The sequence below is a fragment of the Halichoerus grypus genome, chromosome 15 (assembly GCF_964656455.1).
Source record: "Halichoerus grypus chromosome 15, mHalGry1.hap1.1, whole genome shotgun sequence".
Taxonomy (NCBI): Eukaryota; Metazoa; Chordata; class Mammalia; order Carnivora; family Phocidae; genus Halichoerus; species Halichoerus grypus.
In genome coordinates, this window is record NC_135726.1 from 56422582 (window position 1) to 56441528 (window position 18947).

Sequence of the window (18947 nt, forward strand, 5' to 3'; positions counted from 1 at the left end):
TTTCCCATGTGTACACCACCTCGTCAAATACTCCTTAATCTGACACAGGATCTGGGAGAAAATCTATTCAATTTACATCATGCACTGTTTTTTTTTTTTTTTTAAATACATCATGCACTGTTAAGACTATGATCCACAGGATCCAATACAGAACAATCGCATGAGCTGTAACATTCACTTCTCAATGTCCCTATAGGTCTTGCATTTGAACACGTAAGGAAATCCCAATACTCAAGAGAATCTACCTTAAATTTCTGTAGTGAGCTAAGGGAGAGGGGTGAAGAAACAACTGTGCAAAAGCATACAATTTACATGTATCTGAAAAGATGAGACGATTTTATATTTCTTACCCAGGAAGAGTAAGCCCTGGATATAGTGGAATCATGGCACATTACAGTAAAAAGGCTGAGGATTGGGAATCACACAGGAATAAGGGCAGAGGTGTTCAGGAACCATCAATGGGGAATATTAACAACAGCAATGTAGACATAAAAGTTGCAGGAGATTGAATCTAATGAAACAGAAGTGCCACAATGACAAAAATACTTTGGGTGGCTCTGAACTTAGGTGAAGATCTGGAGGAAATGCTGATCTTATGCATACACTTGACCTACTGCTTATGCCTCTACTGGATGAAAATCAAGGAACCACTGGTGTAGATCATGAGCTCACAACATGATTTCAAGGAACAGTAACAATGCTGGATATAGCAAATGTGTAATTTTCTTCTGATATCCACAACAGTATCCAAAATAGGTTTTCCTTCATGATTTATTTGGCAGTGACATATGGAGGAAAATGAAAAGCTCGTGTACTTGGAAGCTTTTACTTTAGCTCCTTCCAAGCAGCGTACATATGACTAATCTTAATGGTCTAGAAGACACCCAAGACCCACACTGCACTGCAATGGACACATCTCTGGTCACTCTGCGAAGATACCGAAGAAGTCTACATCCGAGATCATGACAGAAATCTCTTCACCCAAAAGCTGTCACTCTTGGTGGGACTCCTTTAGAGACAATGGCCAATGAGTTGATTATACTCATGTTTGGAAGTACAATCTGTAGAACTTAACCTTCGCCCAGTGATGTAAAGAGAGGGAGATAATGGTAAAAACAGCTATCAATTTGCCAAGATTCCAGCTACAGTCTATGACAAGTACATTACTTGTACTATTGCCCAACCCTAGAAGACATTCTGCTATGGGAATATAGGAATAATCATTCATAGAGCAGCTGGCTGGCTCAGTTGGTAGTGCATGTGACTCTTGATCTCAAAGTTTTAAGGTTAAGCCCCGTGTTGATTACAGAGATTACTTAAAAACAAAATCTTAAACAGAAAACCTCAGTCACAACACAAACCACAGAAGACGTTGTTTAATACATTTCCGAGCAAAACTGTAAGATACTTAATGATGTTATTAGAAAAACATAAAGGATTATATTTCTGTGGTCTTGGTATAAGAGAGTATTTCTTTTTTTTTTTTTAAAGATTTTATTTATTTGAGAGAGAGAGAATGAGAGAGAGCACATGAGAGGGGGGAGGGTCAGAGGGAGAAGCAGACTCCCCGCCGAGCAGGGAGCCCGATGCAGGACTCGATCCAGGGACTCCAGGATCATGACCTGAGCCGAAGGCAGTCGCTTAACCAACTGAGCCACCCAGGCGCCCGACAGTATTTCTAAAAATGGTAAAAAACCCTAACCATAGTGGGTGAAATGACTGGAGTACATTAAAATTAAGAACTTCTCTTCATCACAAACTCAAGAGATAGAAGTAGAGGTATAATGAGAGAAAAGACAGGGTCTCATTCTTAGCATATATACACTACAAAGCCTGAAGAAAAGGATATCACAACAGAAAAAAAGAATCATAATAACTAACTAGACACTTTGAAATTATCCCAACGTTAATGCCCAACTCCGTAGTAAAAGGAAGTAACAACAACAAAGGAAATAAAACCAAGACTTGGTTACATCACATACCAACTAGAAGCCTACTGTGAAAAGGACATAAACTCCCAAGTTTTGAAAATTATGTGGATAAGCCAGATCTCCCATACGCTGCTAGCGAGTATGAAAAATTATACAAAGGTTGTGGGTTGGGGTTTGGTAATATCTGTTAAAGTTGAATATCCACACTATTTAACGACAATTCACTCCCAAATATAGAGACAGCAGATTTTTTTTTTTTTTAATTTATTTGAGAGAGAGAGCAGGAGTTGAGAGGAGAGGGACAGGTAGAAGCTGGCTCCCCGCTGAGCAGGAAGCCCGATGAGGGGCTCGATCCCAGGACCCTGGGATCATGACCCGAGCCAAAGGCAGACGCTTAACCATCTGAGCCACCCAGGCACCCCTGGACAGCAGGTATTTATACATGTTTCATTAAAAGACAAATTATAGATTTTACATGCCAGTACTAGTCATGACAGTCATAGACTTAGAACCATCCACTCGCCTATTAATAGTAGAATGCTGCAGTCAATTGATAGTCACATAATGGAAATGGATCCATCCAACTCTAATGAATGGTGCACTACAACGTGCAGTAATACAGATAAATTCACAAGCAATAGATGGAAAGAAAAAAATTGCCAATTACAAAAGAGTTCCAGTCAGTTCCCACTGCCTGACTGCATTTACATAAAGTACAAAAACCAGGACAGGAATCCATTGCCTTACGTGTTAAAGGGGTGCTGAGCTTTGTGGAAAGTTACTGAGGAGCACAAGGGGAACTTTATTTTATTGTATCTTATTTTATTTTAAATTTTATTTATTTATTTGACAGAGAGAGACACAGCCAGAGAGGGAACGAGAAGCAGGCTTCCTGCCGAGCAGGGAGCCCAACGCGGGGCTCGATCCCAGGACCCTGGGATCATGACCTGAGCCGAAGGCAGACACTTAATGACTGAGCCACCCAGGCGCCCCCCCAAGGGGAATTTTAGAGGACAAACAATATTCTGTTTCTTGATCTCAAGGGATTATAGAGATGTGATCTGTTTGTGAAATCCCACTGAGCTGTTAACCTAAGATCTGCTTATCTGACTTTCCTTTTAAGAAAAATCATTAAAGGGTGCCTGGGTGGCTCAGTCGTTAAGCGTCTGAAGGTGGGTAAGGCTTAAGGCAACCAGTGTTCAGATCTTGGAAGACTGCCAGAGCAGACTGTCTTCCACTCTGGAGTGACACCCAATCAGAGATCCCGGTGACTCTGCCCACTTGCAGAGCTGAGATGGACCCACCCAGTCAAGGAGCTGTCAGTAGGTGTACCTGACTTGGAGCTCCAGCCAGTAGGTTGAACTAGAGCATGGAGGCCATTTGATGGCCCTGTCTGGGCAGGCATCCAAGTTGGAAGTCACTTCCCACTGCTGATCCTAACCTCCACTGCTGAACATAGCCTACACTCCTGCCCCATCAGGAAACCTGAACAAAGACCCTGGGCAATCCCAGAGCCTATCTTTTAGGTCTACTTGGGGAGAAAGCCAAGCCATCAGCATTGCCCAAGTGTTGAGTACAACCTCTTACTCTTCATGACCAGGAATCTGAACCATGAACCCAGGCAGTCACAGTCTTGCCTATAGTACTGCCCACCACCAGAGAATGGCCTTCCGTCCTGCAAACCTTTGAACATAACCTCTGGTCCCACTGGACCAGGGACTAGCCAGCACTGGCTTGGCAACCGCGTAGGGGCCCACAGTTGTCAACAGACACAGGTCTGGCCCTCTGTGAATGCAGAAAATAAGCTGACATTGAAACTATTGCAAATATTTTAAACCAGAAGCTGTCATAATCCCTAGGGTTCCTCTAGAAGGAATGACAAATAACTGGCTACATTCAGATGACTGGGAATAAAACCTCTCAAACTTGGGGCATCTGGGTGGTGCAGCTGGTCAACTTTCCGACTCTTGGTTTCTGCTCAGGCCCTCATCTCGGGGTCCTGAGATCAGGCACTGCCTTGGGCTTCATGCTGAGCAGAGTCTGCTTTGGATTCTCTCCTCTTTTCCCTCTGCCCCACCTGCCTGTGCTCTCTCTATCAAATAAACAAACAAATCCTTAAGGAAGGAAAAAAAAAAACCTCTCAAACTTGCTTTCATTCCATTTAAGTAAAGGAAAAGGTACGGATACAAGAGTGAGAAATTCTGCAGTATTCCAATGAAAATTTGGCCCAGTCAAATCAGTCCGATTTTCAAATGCACAAAGGCTATTTGATTATTTTCCGAAGTTCAATATTCACATTCAGATAGAAAGGATTCAGCATGAAACATGACTTGTGGGCTACCTTTCTCATAAAAAGTAAAATCCAAAATAGTCACTAAAGCCTGCCATGTTCCTTTGCATAGTATGTACAATGTATGTCCCGTGTTACTGATGCTTTTTATCTACTATAATGTATTTAAAGTTCTTGATTCTGTGGGTTAGTGCTAATATTGTTGTCCTTTTACTAACACAAAGGATTTAGTTCAAAGAAGGTTTACTGATCCACTCAATTATTAGTAGAATCAGGGTTTGAATCTGGATACCCTACACATCAAGATGATGCACAGAGGTCAAATGCCCTTCCAGAAGGTGACCTGTGCTTGGATTCTCTTTCCTCTCTGACACTCAGTGGTTCACCCAGAAGTCTTCACACACAAACAGCCTCTGTGAACTGAGACTTCAAAGTGAAATTTTCAGCCCAAACCAGACACACAGCCTGAGTGGCGTTCTGCTGGACTATGGAGAGCCAGACACAGAGTTCAGGTGTCCAAGGTAAAGACACAGGAAAGGTACAGCACATACATGAGTCTATTTTCACACCTGGAGAACCAGGACTCCAGACCCGTGTAACTGACTGCTGTCTACATAGGCTCATCTCCTTACTGAAGAACATAAGCACACACGTGTGCCCAGACATTGGTTCTGAAAGTGGGTTCTCTAGACAGGCACCCGAGAAAGTGTAAGAAAGGAAACTTGGGAGACTGCACCCCAGAACTACTGACATGGTAATGTGGTGATAGACCCAGCAATCCAACATTTACTACTGTTCCTGGTGATTCTGACATGGGCTAAATTTGACTACCTTTGTAATAACTAAGTCACAGGTCATCTGCGACTTGTCCACAAATAAGTCACTCTAGAAACTGTCTGTTTGTGGTCACACTAGTGTTGTGACAAACACACGCAACCTACACAATGCACATTTTCTTTAATCATAAATGAATTTGACTCTCACACAGTCTACCTTGTGTTAGAGTCCTTCCATCTCTCCCTTCTCTCAATATCTTCCTTGAGCTTCATGGGATCACCCCAAACACACTTCTGTTCACATTCTAGAATGAAAGCCATCCAAATTCAAGTGAACTGGAACTTATTTAAATATTTTATGAAGTTATGAAATGCATACAAGACTTTAATACATGTTATATTATAATGGCATTGAATATAGCATTCTCAGTATAAAACTATACTTGAGGACTTTTACCCTAAGACCATAAATATTGCACGCTTAAGGACCTTTAATTAGTACTCCATTTGGATGCAGAATAAACGCCCTGTGCATTAAGATTAGGATAGGCTAAATCTCAGGGCCTTTACGTAAGAGCTAGTTTCAGTGCAATGTGTGATTGCCTTTCTGTCATATGCTGTGAAACAGATCAGAGAACAAGAGCCATTCACAAACACCTTACATGGCCACCTGCGCTACACATATATATTGCTACTTAAACTCGCCCATATAAGGATGAGTTATGCTCAATGACATGGAGGGAATAGTGCCGTGCGGAGGATGGCTTTCCCTGTCCCTGAATGAGAACAGAAAGGCTTCAAATCAAATTCCCTAAGTCCTATCAGACTTACACTGCCTTCTTGGCTGCAAGGAACACGGTTTGATGCCTGGTGGGGGGGCAAGTATCTTGGGGCCATGAGAGAGCAAGAATAAACACGATGCCTATAGGTAGACAATACCAGAGGGAAGAAATGGAATCAAGAGTACACTCTAGGGTGTCTGAGTCGTTTTATCAAACATGAGCATCTACCTACTCACTATGCACCTAACACAAAGTACACATCTTTTCTATAAGTACACTTCAACTTTTTCATGGTGTATCTTCCCACAAAGTAACAGGTACTGAAAAATGAATTATTATCCTTCAATTGAACCACTGTGACATATGAGTATAACATACTACCCAAATTTATCAGTTTCTACAAATGATAAAAATCCTCTTGGGGCACCTGGTTGGCTCAGTCGTTAAGCGTCTGCCTTCGGCTCAGGTCATGATCCCAGGGTCCTGGGATCGAGCCCCACATCGGGCTCCCTGTTCGGCGGGAAGCCTGCTTCTCCCTCTCCCACTCCCCCTGCTTGTGTTCCCTCTCTCGCTGTGTCTCTCTCTGTCAAATAAATAAAATCTTAAAAAAAAAAAGAAAGAAAAAGAAAAAAGACTAAAAACTGGGCGGGCTGTCTGAAGCAGACATGCTCACTGCAGGTGACTCGTGATGTGCTCCTCAGGTCATCAGCGCCTTGCACACAGTGCCGAGTACAGGACTAGATTCATCAACGGGCTGAGTGGAAGTGAGGGAGGTCCCTGCCAGCTGTGGGTCAGCATCCCTGGAATGTCATTCATGTACAGGGAATCAGACCTATGTTACGGTTATATACCTGGGAGACCAGAGTTTCGTGCGACCACAGCACATGCCTTGCTGCTTCTGCCTAGTAGTATCCAAAAAGCCTTCTTCATCTTCAGCGTCAACTCAGTCAAATGACATCTTGAATCTATGCCCACAAATATCCTCTCTCCACCCACTCCCATGCCTATACCTGGAAAGGTACAGTTAATCTCTGTCACCCAATAGCACCTGGCCCTCAGAACCACCAGAGAATTCATGAAATCATGAGTAAAGGATCTGACATCCCTGAATCCCAGAAAACTACCACATTTCCCAAGTCCCCAACTCTGTGACATTTGTCATCACCAGAAGATTCCTTTTTTTTTTTTCAAGATTTATTTTGACAGAGAGAGAGCGACAGCGAGAGAGGGAACACAAGCACGGGGAGTGGGAGAGGGAGAAGCAGGCTTCCCGCGGAGCAGGGAGCCCGATTCCCAGGACCACCTGAGCCGAAGGCAGACGCTTAATGACTGAGCCACCCAGGCGCCCCCAACCAGAAGCTTCTTAAGACCTTGCAGTGACCAAAGGGAGCTCTCTACCAGTTCTTTCCCCCACATTACAAGAGTTTTCCAGGGGCACCTAGGTATCTCAGTCAGTTGCGTGTATGCATTCAGCTCAGGTCATGATCCCAGGCTCAGGGGGAGTCTGCTTCTCCCTCTCCCTCTGCCTCTGCCCCTCCTTCTACCCCTGTTCTCACTCTCACTCTCTCCCCCCCCCACTTTCTCAAATAAATAAATAAATAAAATCTCTTACAATTGTCCATATTTGCTTTAGTAAGCCTTATCTCCCTCTCGAAGGATGCCATTATCATGTTTTATCTGTCCTCACAACTCTTAGTACCAAGTGCCTGAAGTAATCCTGTGGCCCATTGATGGTGTTTTCCTATTCTCCCAAGGATGTGGTGATGGCATACGGTTTAAATCTTACATATGGTCTCAAATGATCCAGTTACCAACCACTTCCCGTTCAATTAAAAATTTAAAGCTCCTCCTAACAACCTACAAGGGGCTGTGCAGCCCGTGTGGGAGGGAGAGAGAGTGACAATGCAGTCTCCGTAACACGGGAGAGGAGGACAGCTCTGTTGCCTTATGTCATAAAGGAGAGAAGGACATGGAAAAACTGGAGAAGATTTGGAAGGAAAACAAGTGAAATTAATCTTTCTAAGTTTAGACTCAGTAGTGCAGCCTTGGACAGGTGTCCTCTCCCCACATGAAGAATTCATGCCAATTCTTTAGCCTAGATATTTTTCATGTCACCTTGGGCTGCATCATCACTCCCAATAAAGTATTGTTTTCTTCCTAAGTTTAGAACATCTACTAAGCCTTGACCACTGTCCCATGCTTAGTCCCTTCAAATGAATGTTAAAACAACCCATGACTCAATGAAGTCTCCAACTTTTCACCTAATCAAACTGTTAGAATAAAGTGACTACCTTGGATGATGTCATTTCCAAGAAGGGAAAAGAATAGTAAGTAAAGAAATCTTACTTAGTGTTCTTCTCCACTTGAGAAGGAAGACGTGAAATGGAGCAATTAAACTACATGGAATTTTTAATATGCTCAGTGAGGAATTACTCCCATATTTAGGTGGATTTTTAAACACCATGTCATTTCATGCAAACTCTTCTTAAAATCCCTGACTAAAACATATAAGCAACAGTTCCTGAACACTGGAACAAGGAAAACAGAGTAGATCCTACCTGAGAAGTAGGGAGGTAGACAAGACATGATTTGCATGGGGAGATTTTCAAGCCAAGGTACATGAGATTTAGGAGAAATAAATTCAACACAATGTAGAGAAAATTATTCCCATTATGAATCTATCCCACTTTTGTTTACTAGGGAATCATGAATTTTGAAATTTGGAAATAACCTTCTTTGCCCCCATATTCCCTTTCCTTCTGAAGATACAGGTACACACACATACACGCATGCGTACTTCTTCCTAATTACTCTTTTATTCCGAAATATATCTTTAGCTTAATATAACATTTTACATTCTGTGCATTATCAAAACCATAAAATGTTGTGTTCTGTATACTCATGAAAACAAGCAATGAAAAATATAGGGTAAACTTTTATAAACAGTAATTGAAAATTCTGTAGATATGGCTTGTAATTATGTATGTATTGACTTTGTTCAATTAGCAGTTGTTAAGTAGGACCCCTAGGGATTGCGTGATGAGTCATGGTTCAATTAAAAACAACAAGGAAAGTAAAATAAAGTTTACCACTCATAGATCCTGGAGGATGTACATAATATGCCTCGAGGGACAACATGAAGAGGTCAAGACTAAGTGCAGGCAGGGCGAATGGCAAGAACTGGGGCAGATGCCTTTCTGAGAGTCCATGGTTGAAGTGCTTTAGAGTTCCCAGGCTAAGGCTAGAGTGCACAACTCAAACCAAAATGAGTGGAGTATGGTAAACTGTGCGGGGATCTTCTCTAAGGAGGGCTTAAGGTAAATATACTGCCAGTGGACACTCTCACAAAGGCTACTGAGGAAGTCACCTTTGCTTGTCATTCGGGGGCTTTTATCTAGTGTATTTGCTACTGGGCGGGACTAGAGTCAGCTCAAACCCCTGCAGGTAGTCTGGTTACAACAAATGAATTCCAAGGCAGCAGTATCATGGAATTGTTTAGCCACACTCTAATAAAAAACATCTGTATCATCCTTCTTAGAAGCATCATATCAGGGGCGCCTGGGTGGCTCAGTCGTTAAGCGTCTGCCTTCGGCTCAGGTCATGATCCCAGGGTCCTGGGATCGAGCCCCACATCGGGCTCCCTGCACCGCGGGGAAGCCTGCTTCTCCCTCTCCTACTCCCCCTGCTTGTGTTCCCTCTCTCGCTATGTCTCTCTCTGTCAAATAAATAAAATAAAATCTTTAAAAAAAAAAATAAAAAAAATAAAAAAAAATAAAAAAAAAAAAAAAGAAGCATCATATTGCCCTAGCAATTAAAATAAGGAGGAAAATATGTATTACCTAAACTTGGGGAAACTAATCTCAAATAATTTGATGTTAAAGGCCACAGAGAAAAAAAATTATTAGTGATATCATCCCACTGCTTTAACAAATACAGGTGACTCTTGACTCTCGAATAAAACAGGGGTTCAAAGTACCCAACCCCATGCAGTTAAAAATCCATGTAGAAGGTTGACTCCCTAACATTTAATTTCAATAGCCTGCTGTCGACAAAAAACCTTATCAAAAACAGTCAATTAGGGGCGCCTGGGTGGCTCAGGCAGTTAAGCACCTGCCTTCGTGTCCTGAATTGAGCCCTGCATGGGGCTCCCTGCTCAGTGGAGAGCCTGCTTCTCCCTCTCCCTCTCCTGCTCCCCCTGCTTGTTCTCTCTCTCATTAAAAAAAAAAAAAAAAACCCACAGTCAATTAATATATATTTTGTATGTTATATATGATATTCCTACAATAAAGGAAGCTCAAGCAAAGAAAATGTTAAGAAAATCAGAAGGAAGAGAAAATACATTTACAGAACTGTACTATAATTAAATCTCACTGTAAGTAGACCCACACAGTTCAAAAACCCACGTAGTTCAAGGGTCAAGTATACTTTGTGTTTCTGTCTCTTTACGTACAATGTTGATGAATTTGGGGCAGGCTGAGGTTCGTGTAGAGTAACACTTCTTTCCAGATCAGTGTTAACACATTAAAATCCATTCAGTGTTACTAATTAAAACATATTAATTTCAAATGCACTCTAAAGAAACCACTGCAGTATCACTGTATGATTCTTGTTCAAAATACCCATTACAAGCATTCAAGAACCATTCTTGTTCCTCTGAGATAATGATCTGTGGGTTGTGCTTTTCATACTTTTCAAACTGAGGTTAATTATTGAGTAAAAGTTGATGTATGCTAATTTTACACCCTTTACAGAAGAGTTATCTATACTTTCCTCAGATGTCTATGAAAATCTCTTCATTTCAGTGGGACAGCTAATGTTCTTGACTTCTATTAATTGCTAAAATGAAGATACATCCAGATTTTAATGAATTGCCAGCATATTCTCCTTAATCAGCAACTGGCAAGTTATTTAAGATTTTTTGTTAATTTGAGAGAGAGAGTAAATGAGTGAGCAGGAGTGGGGGGAGGGATAGAGGGAGAAGGAATCCCTAACAGACTCCACCTCATGACACCGAGATCACAACCTGAGCAGACACCAAGAGTCAGATGCTTAACTGACCGAGCCACCCGGGAGCTCCCTGGCAAATCTATTTAAAAATCAAAATGTTTCTCTATCTTACTTTATTTTCATTATATTTCTAAAAAGATTTTATCCTTTATTTAGAGAAAGAGCGTGTGAGAGCATTACCAGGGGAGGGCCAGAGGGAGAGGGAGAGAGCGAATCCCTAGCAGACTCTGCTGAGCCCCAACGTGGGGCTCCTTCCCAAGACCCAAAGATCATGACCCAAGCTGAAATGAAGAGATGAATGCTAAGCTGACTAAGCCACCCAGGTACACCTCTGTATCTTACTTTAATGTAAATAATGATTCCCTGAACACTTACTTCACCATGATTTATATCACTCTTATACGAGAATATAAAAGCATGATAATGTTGGCTAGCAGATGTCCCTCTGTGAGAGACAATGGCATGAAACTGGGCTTCTCCAACTGATTTTCATTCAAGCAGAGCTACTGGAACCACATTTTAAGGTCTACCTTCCTCCTTCAGACTTGGACCTCACCTCTGTCATCTGCTTCATTCATTCCCACCTACCTGGATGAAAGGCTACTGTCTTCTTTCTCTTCACGTCCCAAGGGTCCTTCTTTTGCTCCAAAAAGGAGACCAGATCAGGCTTTGACACAATGAGACCTGGTTAACAGAAAAACGGAATATAACTATTGCTGGAGATTCTTTCAATCCACTATTGTGCTCTGTAGAGAAGAGAGGACATTGCAGAATTCTAAAAGATGATTTCCCATCCCAGACACTGTTGACCAACAGCCCCTTTAGAACATGCAGGAGTTTCAAATATTCACATCCTAACTTGCACTTCCAAGTACTACCGATACAATAGTAAGGACTAAAAATTGGAGTTTAAATGCGGGCAGCACCATTTTATGCCACTCCGGGTTTAGCACTGCCACTAATCTACAGAAATGATGTTACCTTAAGGAAGGGGAAGCTAAAGCTGAAAAGCAAACATCAGGAAGATTTTTGTCTACATCTACAAACCCTTACTTTTGTTCCTTAGTGCAGTGATTTGAATTCCAGTTGTGCAAAGAATCATCATCCAAGAGACAGTCTTCAAAGGAAGGAACAAAACCCTGAGTGTGGTCTGGGAAATCTGGAAGGAGTTATTCTCACCCAGGAAGAGGAGGTGTCCGTAGTTCTCTAACATCACATCCCTGTACAATTCCCGCTGAGTGTGGTTCAGGCATCCCCACTCCTCCTGAGAGAATTCTATGGCCACATCCCTGAATGTCAGCAGTCCCTGCAATAAATACCACAGTGACCCAGTGGCCATAGGCAGAGTTTATAATGGTCCCTAAGATCAAAGAGGGAGTTAATGTCACCAGCTAGACTCCCCAACACCTGGCCTTCACTGCCTGATTGTACCCACCAAACTTTATCCCACATTTGACTTAACCTCTTCTTTCCACCTTATCCTTTACTTCAACCAAAACACACCATGGGCAGAGTCTCCTGTGGTGAAAACAGAAACTATCCAATAAAAGGTAATGACTGCCCAGGGGATGTGCTTGGGCTGGCCCAGTTTGAGGCAGAGGGACCAAGGTGTAACCCATGGAGTGGTCTACAGTTACCTTTACCTCATTGTAATACTAAAATTCTCCACCTACGGAGAAGCACAAACCTCATTTACCTAATGTGCGAAGTGTTTTGTTAAGGTCCATGTGCAACTTTATGCCCAGCTCTACATAAGATGACAGGCTCCCCTTTCTAAATATCTACCCTACCCCTAAAGAGAAGGAAATCATTTCCCCTTGCTTTGTGAGTCTCTGCTTTGGAAGTTATCCCCTGTAATCTTATTTCCTACAAATCAAGTTTCTTTTGTGTTACAACCCCACCTGGTGTAGTTTCTATTTGTGACTCAACAAGGAGTCAACTCATATTAGTAGTTATATTAGGAGAACTGGGTCTCCTTAGGTGAGTTTCCTGCTATCTGCAGTAAGATAATTTTTAACACAGTAATATGCTCTCATGTACTGTTTAACTTCGAGGTAAGAGGATGGCAATGATCCACAAAACCATTATAAATACTGTGTGTTTATCCAAGAGAAGTTGTAAATTGAAGGCATCAACGTAGGCATTCACATTATTGAGTACTGTTGTTTATTATCCTACAGTGTAAGTTGTGTCTGTTTCTTACATGCAAAGTGTTGGTGGGTTACGAATGTATTTATCAAATTCTAATGTGATTAGAATTTCACAACAGTGCATTGGCAGTATCATGAAAAGGCAGATTCTGTTCAACAGTTCTGGGGTGGAATAGGACTCTGCATTTCTAACAAGGCTTTAGCCTATGGGCAAGGAACACATTTATGAATAACAAAGACGTAGAACTCAGAAGGAAGGAATTCTTGGAGGACTTGGAACTGAATGGGTTTTATAGCAATTGGTTCTAGGTTCTACTAGAATAGCAAGAAAGGCAACAACGAGCCTTTCTGAGCATTTCATAGTAGATAGCATCTAACAGTTTTTCATAAATTAATAAAAAATAATAATAATCGAAGAGAGTAAACACATTATTCTTATATTTTTTGTGAATATTTTGTCAAATATCCAGGACATCCAGTACATTCAAGGGATCAGGTTTTAACCCAGGTTATGGGTCCTAGAGTCAACTGAAAAGGACACGCAGGTCAATATACCGAGAGGACTCTAAACCAATGTTCATAGCAGGTGTTAAACGTTGACAAGAATGATGGAAACAAAAAGTTATCCACGTGAAATTGATCTATCTTTTTACATTTCATGCACCCATCCATACATTTAGGAAGTAGTTATATACACATTAAAAGTGACAGAGTAGAAAACTGTCATGGTGATTAGTTCAAGAACCATTTTCCATGACATGACACCTATAAATCACTTTGTGGATGATGATGCTTCTGTTTTTCTGTTCTCACCTTCACTTGATAAACTATCACTTTACCCTTTTGTGTCCTTGAGATTCATTCTTTCATCCTGCCACCAGACAAGAACCTGCAACAGTTTGTTCTTCAGAGGCTGCTTTTAGGCAAAGAGCCTTGAGCAATGGCATGCGGAAAGGGGCAGTGACCCCCCCTGGCTGAACACCACAAGCCCATCAGGTGACCCACCCTGAAATATCCTTAGGCCCTAACTAACCAATGAACTACTTACAACCAGGTACATTTCCCCCAAATGGGAAGATTCCATCTGTACGAATACCGCCATATCTTTCCCCTTTAATTAACAGCCCCCACTTTCTTGCAGACAGCCCTTCTGCAGTCCGGTCCACAGCTCCCTTGCTCTGGATTCAATGAACTTCTATCTCCTTTGTTCTGCCTCAGGTCAATTCTCACTTCCCCTGCCAACAGCTTCCACCTAATCATTGCCCTACATTTGGGGGCCCCCATCCGATCAAGAGGCACTCCATTTAGGCACCACATCCTTGTGGCTCCTAAACAGTAAATCAGAATGTCAAATTATGAGAATACAGTTGATTTATACAAACTTCAATCACCTACACTTTCCCTGTCCTGTAATATCTAGTTTATTTTAGATACAGTATCTTTTCCACATTCTAAAGTGTACGATCCCCCCCTTTTTTTTCTCAGAGAATATTCCAAGTTATTTTGGGCCTCATATCCACTGTGTTTCTTTATGCATTTTCTTACTCCTAGTCTACATAGAGCTGATAAAGCTTCCAGATGGGACCTAAATAAGACCATTCTCCTTCACTGATATTGTAGGACCAGACCCTTTTCAGCAATAGGAATCTTTAACTCCACACCTTCCCCGTGGATCTGTCACCAAGGGAGTATTTTCAATACTGGTGGGCAGGTCTTTCATTCACTGTGACAACTGTTGATGGCCTACTGGAAGCCAGGTTGGAGAGAAGGGATAGAAGGCTCTGGCTTATAGGGGAGAAGTGTTCTAAAGACCTAATCTTGAGTAGCATTTCTGAAAAGGTTTAAAAATTAGGTGTAAACATAAAGCAGAAACATCAGAACTAGAAAAATCCGTATTTGAAATTTATTTTTTTTTTAAAGATTTTATTTATTTGACAGAGAGAGAGAAGGAGAGAGCAAGCACAAGCAGGGGGGAGCGGCAGGCAGGGGAGAAGCAGGCTCCCTGCTGAGCACCGAGCCCGAAGTGGGGCTCAATCCCAGGACCCTGGGATCATGACCCGAGCTGAAGGCAGCCGCTCAACCAACTGAGCCACCCAGGCGCCCCATATTTGCAACTTCTAAATGTGAGGAATTTCAGGAGAAAAAGATGACAGGGCCTCTGAACTCAGGAACAAAGCTTACCTGAGAACTGGCCATTTCTTCTTTCACTTCCTCCTTTGGAGTTCTTCTTCAGAAGAGAGTCCAGGAGAAATCACAGCTGCATCAGGAGAAAATGCTTTTAAAGCCACCAACAGAGCCTCTTCACCTGTAAACTGCTCACCTGCAGGTAGGATTTGGAAATGCAGAAAAGGCCCAATTTCCTAGCCTTTTGTGTCAGGAGCTATTCAGAAACAATGAATTCCTCCTTGGAGACCAATCTTTGAATTTTTCCTTCTCTGCTTTCAGGGGGCCTCCCCAACCAGACACACACAACTTCTGCTGGAGCAGAGAGAAAGAAGAGAAGTGTGACGCATGGACCTGAAGCTTCCAGATTCACGTACAGGAGACCATGTTACTCCTCCTTGAGCCAAAGCCTACACTCAGCTGTCTTCTATTCACGGGAAGCCCTCAGATTAACCCTGGCTTCACCTAGAATCGCCTGGAGCATTTAATTAAAACAACACTGTTGTTCCCACCCACACGGCTTGACAGAATCCGGGCTGGGGGGCACCGGATATGATCCTTTCTTGAAACTCCACACATGATCCTATTGGGAAGCATTTGGGGAGGTGACCAGGCAAAAAGCAGTAATCGAGGCTATGGTTGATATTCCGATTTAATCCATGCCTTGTCCACTGATTATAGAGTTTCTGGAGATTTACACTTTCTCCCTCTTTCTGCTACACAGAAGGAGACAGTCTTAAAAATGAAGTTTTCCCTTAGAAATGCAAATGTCTCTTACAAAATAACCAGACTAGGTTTCAGAGCTTTTTCTTTGCTGTTTCCTTTCTTTTTTTTTTTTTTTTTAAGTTTTTATTTATTTATTTGAGAGAGAGAGAAAACACAAGGAGGGGGAGTAGCAGAGGGAGAGGGAGAAGCTGACTCCCCACTGAGCATGGAACCCATTTCGGGTTCGGTCCCAGGACCCTGGGATCACGACCTGAGCCAAAGACAGGCGCTTAAGCGACTGACCCACCCAAGCACTCCTGTCTGCTCTTTCTCTAAAATACCCAGCCTAGGGGCACCTGGGTGGCTCAGTGGGTTGGGCGGCTGCCTTAGGCTCAGGTCATGATCCTGGAGCCTCCAGATTGAGTCCCGCGTCGGGCTCCCCGCTCAGTGGGGAGTCTGCTTCTTCCTCTGACCCTCTCCCCTCTCATGTTCTCTCTCTCTCTCTCAAATAAATAAATAAAATCTTTAAAGAAAAAAATTTAAAAAAAAAAAAACCCAGCCTAAAGTAAGCCTTATGCTAAAGAGACATATTTTGGGGTGACAAAATGTGCTCCTTCCGTAGGTAAATAATTTTCCAAATTGAATGCACTTTTTAAATTCCCATTTATGTAGAATGTTGTGGTTTGGAGTCAATGGCCAAGAAAGAATTCTTGAGACATCTTTGATGCAAAAAGGTGGTTTTATTAAAGCACAGGGACAGGACCCGTGGGCAGATAGAGCTGCGCTTCGGTTCCAACAGGTGACTGATTATACACTTCCAAGTTGGGAGAGGAATAAAGACAGCGCAAGTTTCCAAAGTATTTTGGGAACAAGGCTTCCAGGCTGTTGACAGGGCTAGCTATTTTTAGGGAAAAGCTCATTTATTTCTGTTCAGTAAACCCTCAGTCATTAGACACTTGAGATGTATATTGGTGGGCCATATGCTTGGGGGATAATTACTAACACGTATCCTGGGAGGTAGAGATAAAGGAAGTCTCCAAAGAATTTTTTATACGTTAACATAGACTCACAGGATCCTGGGAGGTAGGGATGTTATTGTTAAGATTGTCTTTTGCCCTTAGCAAAGAGTCAACATCCAAGCAGTTGAGCTCCCACAGGAAGGTCACTCTACCCTTTCAAGGACTTGGCCATGGGCTGTTGGCAGTAAAGAGGTTTAATTGTTTCTTTTGCCTTTGTTTCCCACATCACCATCAGGAGTAAATGAGAATTCTAATTCAATATTTTCACTGAAATTTAGCCATTCTAGAAAATAGTCAGTGGTTTCTCACCGTAAAATATGAAGTAGTCTTACTATGGTTCTCCTGGTGACTGAAATTGAAGCCACTTAAAAGCATCAAGTTGAACAAAATCAAAATGGCTGCATTAAAACATCCCTGAGGCATGATATTAAACTAAGTAAGCTTTTTTTCTCTTTTGAGAAACCTCCCCTCCTCCCTTATTAGCCACCCCTTTCTTTTTTCTTTTAAGGAATCTGGTAGCACACTGAAAACATGATAAACGACGCTGGTGGCACAAACACAATTCCTGTCGAAACCAGCTAGATCCTGTTGAAGCGGGAGTGTGAGGTTCTTATCTCAGGGAGTCAAAGAATAAATCTCGAGGACAAAGGAGAGTGAATAAAGTGATAAGAGTTTTATTAAGCAAGGATACAGAAAAAGCTCTCAAGAGTAAGAGGGGTCCCGACAGGGTTGCCAAGGTGGGCCTCCACTGACGGTCTTTTATTTAGAACTGACCCGGGAGCTTGTGGCCTTAACATTCCTGTGAAGTCTGGGTTTGAGGAAGGGCTGGTGATAACATCTTTAATGGCTCACTTCTTCTTTGGGACCTGGTTATTCTTTGTTGGTCACAATATGACTGCCATAAAAAGACCCACCTCTGATGCCCAAGGGCAAGATGGTCTGGTTTGTTTCCTTATCCCTGGTTTCCTTGTGCCTAAGCATTTTTGGGATTTCTGTGAGCCTGATCATGTAGCCCCATACCTATCTCTCCCTACCCAGCCCCACATGTCTCTTACTCAATGAGACCCTTCAGATGTGTATCAGTGGGACAGGTACTTGGAGGATGATTGCCAACATGTATCTTAGGGGGAGGGGGAGCTAGAGATAAAGAAGTTTCCAAAGGAATTTTTATATGTTAAAGTAGACTTACAGGATCCTGGGGGTCAGGCTAAGATTACCTTTTGCCCTTAGTAAAGTGTTAACATCCAGGCAGTTGAATGCCTGGAGGAATGTAACTCTGCCCACCTCAAAGACTTGTCAACGTGCTGCAAGCAGTAAGGAAATTTAATAATTTTTCTTTTGTCTTTGTTTCCCACATCACTGTATTTCCCTACAAAATCCCCGACCCTTCCTCTGAGTGCCTTGCAGTTTTGAAGGCCCTAAACTGCTGCACCCTCTCGCAAAGCAAGAAAGGTACCGTTCCTCTTTATCCCAAACTCTGTCTTTGCATTCTGTTTTGGCTTTGAAGCACAGAGGTCATTTTTTGCCAACAAAATGAAAGTGTAGGAGAGGAAAACATTTTTCTTCATCTGTTTTCAATTCTTTGTCCTTTTTTTTTAAGATTTTATTTATTTATTTATTTGAGAGAGTGAGTGAGTGAGAGAGAGAGAGAACACAAGCAGGGGAGTGGCAGAGGGAGAGGGAGAAGCAGACTCCCCACAGAGCAGGGAGCCCAACATGGGGCTCGATCCCAGGACCCTGAGATCATGACCTGAGCCGAACGCAGATGCTTAATCGACTGAGCCACCCAGGTGCCCCATAATTCTTTGTCCTTCTAATAATTAAGCAGACACAAGACAGGTTCACAAGAGGAAAAAAAATTCTTAATATGGGAACCTCAAAGATACTGAGTAAGGGACAGGTGGGACTAGGTAGGAAGAGATAGGTAGGGCTCACAGGCTCACAGAAATCCTAGATGTGTAGAAATACTGAGGTGTAAAGAAACCAGAGATAAGGGAACATAACCAGACCACCTTGTTTGTCTTAAACGTCAGAGATGATATATTCAAAAGAGAAGTAATCACAGTGCTGTCAGTGGTAGAGGCTTTAAAAAGATTTAAGTTCCGTGGTCAGTTTTCAATAAAA

The 18947-nt window shown here is 42.4% G+C and overlaps 1 protein-coding gene across 7 annotated transcripts in view; it reads right to left on the reverse strand.

Moving 5' to 3' along the window:
- The window catches only part of LOC118548101 (KRAB domain-containing protein 5-like), a 55753-nt gene that overhangs the window by 34611 nt on the left and 2195 nt on the right, over nt 1–18947 (reverse strand). For 3 of the 7 annotated variants that reach the window (XM_036111859.2, XM_078063437.1, XM_036111860.2), the window contains exons 2-4: nt 15118–15193; nt 11966–12092; nt 11375–11470 (exon numbers count right to left, since the gene is read on the reverse strand). In XM_036111859.2, the coding sequence (XP_035967752.2) occupies nt 11375–11470; nt 11966–12092; nt 15118–15132 (238 nt within the window). In that variant the 5' untranslated portion in view covers nt 15133–15193. Of the gene's footprint in view, nt 1–11360; nt 11471–11839; nt 12093–15117; nt 15194–18947 lie in introns of those variants that run through there. The other 4 variants (XM_078063433.1, XM_078063435.1, XM_078063434.1 and 1 more) reach the window with 2 other exon arrangements.